The sequence below is a fragment of the Chelonoidis abingdonii genome, chromosome 23 (genome assembly GCF_003597395.2).
Source record: "Chelonoidis abingdonii isolate Lonesome George chromosome 23, CheloAbing_2.0, whole genome shotgun sequence".
NCBI lineage: Eukaryota > Metazoa > Chordata > Testudines > Testudinidae > Chelonoidis > Chelonoidis abingdonii.
In genome coordinates this window covers 2,965,436-2,975,559 of record NC_133791.1, presented here as the reverse complement: position 1 = coordinate 2,975,559, position 10,124 = coordinate 2,965,436, and the positions used below count along the sequence as shown (strand labels likewise).

The 10,124-nt window shown below is 41.7% G+C and overlaps 1 protein-coding gene across 3 annotated transcripts in view; it reads left to right on the top strand.

Moving 5' to 3' along the window:
• The window catches only part of AJAP1 (adherens junctions associated protein 1), a 110,432-nt gene that overhangs the window by 45,245 nt on the left and 55,063 nt on the right, over positions 1 to 10,124 (top strand). For 2 of the 3 annotated variants that reach the window (XR_012654769.1, XM_032763762.2), the window contains exon 2: positions 3,275 to 4,059. Coding sequence is in view for 1 of the 3 variants with exons in the window: in XM_032763762.2 (XP_032619653.1) it covers positions 3,275 to 4,059 (785 nt within the window). In the remaining 2 variants the exon portion in view is untranslated. The remainder of the gene's footprint in view (positions 1 to 3,274; positions 4,060 to 10,124) is intronic. The other variant, XR_012654770.1, reaches the window with a different exon arrangement.

Sequence of the window (10,124 nt, the reverse complement as noted above, 5' to 3'; positions counted from 1 at the left end):
ACCTGATGACCAGCGCTGCATCACCAGCACTGGTCTCGCTACACCGGAAGCAGACACAGGTGTACAGCCAGCGCTGCAAACAGGGAGTTGCAGCGCTGGCTGAGCTTTTAAGTGTAGACACCTGCTAAGTTGCAGCGCTGTAACCCCCTCACCAGCGCTGTAACTTGCAAGTGTAGACAAGGCCGTAGACACCTGCTAAGTTGCAGCGCTGTAACCCCCTCACCAGCGCTGCAACTTGCAAGTGTAGACAAGGGCTAAGAAAGAAGAGGAGGATGTGATTTGGAAAATATGGCCCTACATAGAGAGGTAGCTTTTTAAAGGGGCGGTGGACTGCGTTTCTGAGTGTCTGAGTCTTATTCTTATCTACCTTCATTTACTCAGGCACCACATGAATGTAAAAGTGTTACCAGAAAAGAATGGTAGGGATTTGCCTCTGCTTTTCACTGGCATGAATGACTGCACAGGGTGTCAGGCAGGAAAGGGTTAGCCCACCTATTCATGAAAGGCACCTATTAACTCCCATTGACTGCAGTCCCAGCTTTCCTGGGGTAAATGCTGTATAAAGCCAACTAAAGATTTCAGGAGTTTTAATGGTAAGAGTAATTAAGCACTGGAAGTGCTTACCATGTGTGATGCTGGATTTTGCATCACTGGTCATTTACAATCAAGATGGGATGTTTCTCTAACAGATTTGCTCTAGGAATTATCCTGGAGAAGTTCTCTGGCACGTGTTCTACAGGAGGTTAGAGTAGAAAATCACAATGGTCCTTTCTGTCCTTGGATTCTATGAATCTATGATTTGACCCAATGATTCTTAAGAGAAAAGAATATGGGCATGTATCTCAGACATTGTGCTGATTTATAATTTTAGCAAACTGTACTTCAGATTAGTTAAGTAAAACTTTAGGGGGACAGGGGAGGTTAAAACTGAAAACTTTGTAGCCTGGAATAAAAGTGGAGAAGCAGCAATGCTTCAATATGAAAGAGAGTCTGAATATTTTAAATCAGAGCAAAATAAAAAAGTGACTTATGGTGACAATTCAATGCAAGGTACAGCTATTCATTTTATATGCAAAGACTAATTAAAATTAAAGTGCACCCCACTGCACTTTCTTTATTGCCTGTTACATACCAGACCCCTTAATAAAACCTAGAGCACAGGGTGTGCTGCAGGGATGTAAACTGGTAGTTAATGATGTAATATACAATGTTTTGCATTGCTTAGCCAAGCAAGTCAGCCTGGTAAATGAACTCGAGAGATAGCTGCTGTGTTTGAAGCACCTGATTAATAACAATTGGGTTACATGTGCAGAGCAAGAGTACGCCACTCTTAGCCTGTAACTGATTAACAAATTTGCATTCCATGCACTTATAAGAAGAATAGAAAATCACTTAGAACATTGTCAGTTCCCCAGCCCATTTTGTGTTAACTCTGTCTACCTCTCTGATCATGCCAGATCTGATCATTTGTTATGTACAGTCAGCAGGCTGTAGTTCATCTATTTTTCTGTCCTGTCTGGTTCTGTTTCATTTCATAAAATGTTTTACAGCCCCGTGGAGGTGCAGTGTATAAAGGAAACACAGACTCTTATTCCAGGATCACATCATCACGGAAAGGAGAGAAGTGACCCATTAGGTCAGTTTCCTAGATGCTGTTGACAACAGAGGTAGAAGGATATAAACAGTGATCCCATAAGGAAACCACACTCATTAATATAATGTTATGTTGTTTTAAAGCTGTGTATTGGAACTGTACTTGTGTAAGTGGCATGCTGTAGCCTCAGCATTTAGATTGGTACTCTTGCTAGACTGTCCGTGGCATAGCTATTGGTATCTGTATTTTGAACGAAGTTAGGTATGTACCCAGATCTAGAATGTTCCCATGCCAATTTCACCATTGTTGACAGCACAGTTCCTGAAGATCAGCACCACTGATGTTCTGCAGAAGAATGAGGTTTCATTTCCTGTGGGCTACTTTCTTTATGGCTTTCGTGGCCTGGATTTGGGATTGGATTTAATTAGCGTGAAATGTCAGGTCTACTTTGGGAGCTTGTGAGAACGCTGCAGGTAGGGAAAATGGATCAGTCAATTTGCGTGTGTGTGTTTGTGTGTGTGAGAGAGAGAGAGAATTTCATCTTACCGGATTCAACCCTGAAGTTTCAGAAAAAGTTAATTTGTTGTACGTTGATATATTTTCTGTCTTTGAGTTCAGAAAACTCTTGCTGCTGCCCTTCTAATTTAATGATCTCATCTCCTTACATCTAATGGGCATGGACTCCAGGTAGATAAATAGGAAGGAGATGTAGGGAAAGGTTTTTTTATTTTAATTAGAAAAAATAATAATTTGATATAAAAAACCTGCATTTGAGATGCAAAAATTAAAATATGTGAATTTATACATAGACAACATATTTAAAGGCAAGGAAGAGAATGAAAATGACTCCTGTGAAGGCTTCTGGTGTGAATCTGCACATTGATAATTAATTAATTACACATAAAGCTAGGGGAGAAATCTTACCAGCAAGTGAAATGTTTATTCTTCATAACTACAAAGGCATCCCCAAATCTGAAGTGTGTTTCATGCAAGCAGTGTGGAGTGTCCTTGAAGTCAGTGAAGCCCAGTGGTTTGTGCACACCATCGGTTGCAGGATTTGGACCTTAGAGGTAGATTTGGGTTAATGAAATCAAGCCTTTTATGCCAGGATTAGTAACATGAGTCTCCTTCTCAATCTGGCCGTGACTGGAAATACATCTACTCCACTCGAGTTAGATTTAAGTTTGCGAATAAAGAGACTGAATGTTGGGAGCATGAATATCTGTTATACACTGTATCTAGCTAATATACAGTTCAGCTAAGAATGCTGAGTTCTGAAATGCAGATGCTAGACATATTGCTAAGGACTTTTCATAGTAGAATCCATTCTTGAGTCATTCAAAGCATGGCAGTATATGGGTCCTGTTTCATAGCCCTACTTAAAAAAATATTTAGGTCAAAATTTCAAAACTGGACATTGATTTTGGATACCCCAAGTTTTGGGGGTTCAACTTAAGACACCTTGAGGTCACTTCTGAAAATGTTACCCTTAATATGTAGAAAAGCAGATAGCTTATTCTTTTGAAGCTACAGAAGTCATTTTCATTATATTTCTTCTGTTCTGGTTATCAGATTTTTCTTCTCAACATGGGTAAACCAGGCATGCTACTCTAATAGATACACAAACATTGCATTCTAATCTGTTACATAAATCATTTTCTTTCTCTTTTTCTAATACAGTTCGATGTCTGTCCGCAGGTCAGGTTGCCCGGTAGGAAGCCATGCTTGGATATTAATAGCCATGTTTCAACTAGCCATGGATTTCACCATCTGTGAATCTGTAGCCCAAGGCCAAGGGTTTAGGCTCCTGCAAAGGCCTTCCCACTGGCATAGATTGTCCCATAGTCCTTTGTGGAGTTTTAAAAATGGACAGCAACTGAGGATTCCTGGCCCTTTTTGGAACCATGTTTCTTCTCATCCGGAACGATCTCATGGGCAAATACAAACATACCATTCAAAAAGGCCACACAAAGCCACAGACCAGTTAGCAGGCCTTCTTTATAAAAGTGTGCAATCCAAGCAATCCGCTACTGCAAAATCAGACCCTTTGGTTGTAGATGGGAGCAGCAGGAGTACAGACCAGCAGACTCATTTGAAAAGGGGGAAAAGGCACCTCCGAGGAAGCAGTTTTGATCACAGAGACAGCAGGCCCACCATGGTGCCTGAAGTAATTGTATGGGGCCCAACAGGGGAAGAGGACTCCATAGAAACCAGTACGTTCCCTGGGAATTATGGCACCACCACAACTTCTGCTTTACAAACCAGAACGACTACTGTGGCAACCACCACCACCACCACCACCACTTCCACCACTGTACAGTCTAAGGGGTTCACAACATCACCTGTGCCAGGGCTTAACACACACAAGAACAACCCTGGCAGGATTAGCACAACGGAACCCTACACCAGCCACAAGAGCAATGGAAAAGAAGCCCGTCCACCTAAGATAATGGGAGACACTACAGGTATTTTCTGTCTGTTTATAGGGTTTGTTTTAACTGTTGATTGGGCCGAGTAAGAGCAAAGAACCTATTGCCAAGGGCAGAGGTGTATCCTATATGATGGGCACCAATGAGGAGATTGTAATGTGGGCCAATACCCCAATATAAACAAGGTGCTGTGTGTGACTAAGGCTTCGTATTGTGTTTGCTTTGCCAGGCTGCAATCATCATTAAGGAGTCATTAAAGAGAACATTATAGTGTAATGTCCAGGTTTCAAAACAGTTAAGCAATTTTCAGTTAGGGAAAGGTGGGTGAACAGCTTTGGATAAAATAAAAACTGACCTGAATTTTTACCTGAAATTCAAATCAAACTTTTTTTGTGATTTGCATAACATTTGTTTAATCTTTCTATTGTATTTCAATCTTCCTCTGCCTTCTTGGGTTCCCCAGGAATAAGCAGTATTTTTGGCCTAATCTGCAACAGGAAATCTCACAGGAAAGACTATCCCAACAAGATTTGCAGCCTGGCTTTGCGAACTCAAGAAGTGTCCAGATTTTGGGATGTTTGTCCAACAAAATATTTTGCTTTTCCCATATTTCTTTCTAGTCTCTTTCATACAATATGTCACTAATCATCTACGCACTATGGTTGCTAGCTCTGAACTGCAGACAGATTCTATATGCAACATGCAAGTCTTAACAATCCCTGAAAAGTGTAATAATAGTCAATGTATTAATGTGACACTCTGGTACAGTACAATATGCAAACAACATAGATTGTTAGCATTTCAGCTTTGGTGAGTGCAGGGAAAACACTGAGTGTGGTTTTCACTATTCTTTCCATAATTTAGATGCAGTTTTTCATTACACAGAAGCATTCAGCAACACCTGCTGAAGTCATTCCCATCATTGTTTTCTGCCTTACAATAGTACTTATTTCTCATGCAGACTGGACACAAAGGTTACTTTAGTGCAATTTGAGCTGGGAGAATGCTGCTAAAGAAATCACAAACCTTTCTTTCAATGAGAGGCACCGATTCCTTTCATTTCTATTCAGGACTCTTCTCATTTGTTCTCCACGAACATTTGTTGAGTGAGTTTGTGTTTGCAAGAATGTTCTCAGTTAGAGAACGTACTGTAAGTATCCATGTTATGATACATAGGTATGGGTGTTGATGATAAATGTGTGCAGGTAGTCTCAGAAGCTCTTTTTGGCCTCAGGAGTAGAAACAACTTCGCTTGACTTAGGTGATCAGACACATCAAGTTCTGAATACACAAATGAAACAGTCGCATTGAGCAATCTGTGTGCTGAAATGTGTTCACCTACAAAATTCCCCAAGTTATTGTGATTAATTAACCTATTGGTAAAAAATCCGCAAAACAAAACAAAAAATCTACAGAAAACCCATGTTCTTATGTTCTAATTTCTTTCTAGAGTCAGGGGATAAATCCTTCATTAAACTGTTCCCTGTGACTAGTTTGTTCAGTGTAATTCAGGTTCACCATCAGAGTCTCCCATCTAGCCTCTTCCAGGGGCTGGGAGCTGGCAACATCTCACTGAGAGAATTGGTTTCTGATCAGACTGCACTGTAAGTATTAACCTGGGATCTCAAATGCTCCCGATTCTCCTCAGCATCGTGTTCAGTGTGTATGGTATGAAAAATAAAAACAACCTATCAGCGCAGCACTTTGGATTACCTAGTGTCCCTGAGGAAGCTGGTAATGGGGTCAGGCTACAGACATGGAGCATTGATTAGTGCTTAGTACTGGGACACAACAGCTAGCAATAGAGACCCCTGCTCCATGACTCTTGGTGCTACCTCAGTACAAGTAAATCATTTTAATAACAACAACCCTGGGGTTGTGTTAGAGACAAGATCTTCTGTCAGGTAAGCATGTTGCAGAAAATGTAGAGGAATTGGGCATTAAAAAATGAACACTAGATAAGCAAATGAGAACTCTGATCCATCATCTTTATGTAAGTCATTTGCTAGGAATGTACAGAGAGTTTGCCTATTGCCTCTATAAATCCACAAGCTTAATCAAATTCAGTGCAGCACTCATTTACTGTAGTATTTAGTAATATTTAGGAAAATATACTATTTTCCACTGACACCATTTGTTGTGTGGGTATGGGTGGGAAAGCAGTTTTCCATTTATTCCAAATAGAAAACATATCAGATATTAAACTGATAAGAACTGTTGGGGAAAAGAAGACCACCTCTGTACTTTGATCAGACAGCCTGAGGCACCTTTATTGAGTATGCACCTGTGCACAAGTGGAGGTCAGCGTTCTCCCATGCAAGGGATGGGCTGGCCTCCTGAGCATGCTTCTGCTCCAGCTTATATAGCTACAAACCGCAAATTAGCATATTTCATTAAATCATTTGTTATACCTTTTATGGTTCTATATTTCATAAACAATTAGGTAATTGCCTTATTTGATACACAAACTCCTATAACCTCTTAAAAATGCAAGCGTACTGTGTTTCATTTCCGTATAGACAGTCCCCTGACAGTCAGGCGGCCTTGACTGTTCAGATACCCCTACTTGCGGTTTTTGTTTGGCAAGCTATGTGGGCCTATTTGGGGTCCTTGTGACCTGTGTCTAGTTCCCCAATTCCGGCCAGATGGCTTATATGCTGATAAATCGTCTTCTCTATCCTTATCCCTGACAGAACAGATACTGCGCTTGATCTTAGCTCATAGAGCCGAGAAGCGATTTATTTATTACTGAAGTAATACTGTGGGACAATATTATGTAGCTTGGCAAATTAATTCACATTACATTGATGGTGAGTAGTCCAGCAAGTCAGATGCTTATCTGAGAAAGAATTATGGGGTTTCATAATGCAATCTCCATCCTGATTAATTTCTCTAATAAACCCTCTTCAGAAAAAAATGTCACTCCTAACTTCAAAAAGTTATTCATATCTGTGAAAAGGAGCCCAGCCTACACAGCAGTGGAAATGTCAGCCTCAGGTGGCTCGCTTAGAGACAGAATATCAATCACACTCTCCAGCACAAGAAATCTAATCAGTTCATATTAAGACATTTGATGGAATGTTAAGATTTACTTCCAAACCGTATGTTGTTTTCAAAGCAGATAGTATCAAGTCCTATTGTTATTAGCAATACTTACATCTGTAGCTAAATGCATTTGTACACACGCATCTGAAATCAAATCAGTGCCTTCCACACATATTTGCACTGAGCAAATTCCTGTTTATTGCCGTGACTTAATTACAAGTGGTATAACACTCTCAAAGTATTACAGAGTATTGTTCAGCTGCTGGGATATCAGAGGAATGAGTCAGAGGAGAGTGTTCCTCGCCCTGGACAAATAATATAGACTTTTTGTCTAAAATGTGTCTCATCATTCATTATCCCTGTAATGTCAATGTTCATTAACTGTATTGCCAGTCAGTGGTCCTGTATCTGGGACACCGCTCTGTGATCTAGGCACATTACCTAGGTCAGTAGCTTGCGTCTGAGTCATTGCCTTCTCTGGTCTTTATATTAGGTAGCCAATATTACGATATTTCAGAAGTGCCCAAGGTTTACTGAGTAGTTTGAAGATAATACTGGCAGTTTGGTACGGGCCTCTGACAGATATATATCACTATTCAGGGGAACATTGCAACGTGTTTCTACTCGAGCTATCAAATGACTACTGATAATTGTCACTGAACAAACTGGCCTTCAGCAGATTTTTCTCTTGTCCACTAGGATGACAGAGAAGTGATCTCAATAGATCCAGTAGAATGTAGGATTGGGACATTGAGGTGGTGTTTTTATTTGCTTTTCTTACCATTGTACTTTTGGTTGAGTTGCTCTGTTCAGTACACTGACTCCACAATGAATTTGCTCTCCTGGTTTGGCTCAGACGTGCCCACAGTGATCGATCTCCGGAGGTTCAGTCTGGAAGTGTTGTCCACCATTAGACAGTAGCTGGAGCAGGCATCTAGAAGGATTCCTGAATTCGGTTCCTGGCTTGGACGCTGACTGTGTCTGTTAAGTTGATGAACTGACATAACCACTCACTACTGCAATTTACCCATCCGTAAAGGGTGGTGTCATGGGGTGCTCTATTCACCAACGGGAGGCTTCCTTCTGGCGGTTCTGGGGATTATCTCCACCTAGTTCAGCACCCCCGTTCTTCTCTTCCATCATTGCCATTCTCCTCCTCCCAATGGAGATGTCATACAGCCATTTAATGACTCAGCCTGTCAGCCATGTCACTCTGTGTTTTTTCATTCTAGGAGTCTTTCAAAGACCCTCTGCACCAGGGCTCCTGCCCCCTTTCTTTCTCCTTTACCTCAGGGAGAGAGACTGCAGGCTTCTTCCCTCCTACCTCCTACACTATCACCAGCCTCCTGGCTTGATAGGAGCCCTGCCTGTTCCCTCACAGATGAGCTTCCTACTAATTAGCACCCTCTACACAGCCTAAATCTCCCCCATTTGCAGCTTAATTGGTTGATTGGGCCCACCTGGCCTAATTCAGCTCTCTCAGGGCAGGTGTGGAGAGCACACCCTGTCACAGGTGCACACTGAGACTTTCTGAATATCAGACCCCTTTCAGATATCTCAAGTCGGGCTCCCAAAACTTGAGGCACCTAAAATCAATAGTCACATCTATAAACGTAGGCCTAGAATTCTAATGGCTCTGCAGGTGTGTGATGCATGTTTAACTGCTGTACAGTGAGGCCCTACAATATACAACACACAAGGAGACAAACATAAGCATGTTCTAATGAAAGAAAACCCTTTGATCTTCATAGCTATTCATAGTTTGTTCTCCAGCTCAGATCAATCAAAACTCAAGGATGAGATAGCACAGACCTAGATGGAACAATGCTTTGCCATTTTTATTTTTGTACTGGAATTCGCTTACACTTTTTCAAGGATGTTCCTCCAACTGCTTTGTCCTTGTCAGCGTGATGCCTCTAACATCCTTTACAGTGTTGACGTGCTGACAGTCACAAAGGTTTGCTGCCGTCTGACTGATGTGGCTCTTGCTGGGATTTTGCCATTTGTGGGTGTCTGAACACCTTCCTAACCTCAGCTTTGCAGTCCAGCTCAGCTGTGAGAGCTGGACGCTGTTCTAATGAGAATCACAAAGGAAAGGGCAAGGTGCATCTCCTGAACCCTACATTTGAGGTTTAAATCCATGGTTTGTTAGTCACCCAGGGCTGAGTCATGTGCCCCTAGCCAAACTGAGTATCCTTTCTTCAGGCCGCAAAGCTGCTTGAGGGCTACAGTTGCCAGGTTGTTCTGGCGGGCTCTGCAGGGGACAGTGATTCACAGAATGCTAGTGGATCTGCACAGATCAACAGGCCTTCATCCTGCCTGACCTCCACGAAGCCTGTGCTGAGAGATTCAAGATCCAAGCCAGCCTCTGCCAATTCTCCCATCCTGTCCCAATCCCCTGAAGGCTCATGCTCAGCCTGTGCTTCTAAGACACCTGGGAACTGAAACTCGCCAGTTGACTGTTATCTTTTAGCTCCTAAATCTCATTAGGGAGTTTTCAGAATGATTTGAGTTTTCATTAATTGGCCTCGTTTACTGAATAAGTGAATACAATAAAATGCTGTTGCTGGCTAAAGGACCTTTCTGACCTTAGTCCGTCCACCCTAACTTGAATAAAACCTAAACTCTGAATATACCTTTGTTTTCTTTATCCACATTAAATATGCCAGCTGCCTCAGAGACTTTTTATTTTTGGTGGGGCGGGGGGGGGGGCTCTTTCTCACTTCCTAGGTTAAATCCTAATAAGGACTTGCAGTTTTTTAGGGTTTTTTAGAGTTTTTTTGTTTGTCTGTTTTTTTACCAACACAAGCAAAATAAAAACCTCCCCCAAGATGGTTCACGATTCATACACTGGAGCACAAAAGGTTAAAAGTCTATTGGGGGTGCAAGGGGTGTAGAGAGTAAATGTTTGATGGAAACTAGTACAGTGTGGGAAACTGATGAAATAAATAAGAGGATATAGGTATATACACACAGTCTGGGCCAGATCTTCCTCCAAACTCCAGTGATGGTTAAGGGGTGTGAGCTGGAATGGAGCATCCTCAGCGAAGGAAACC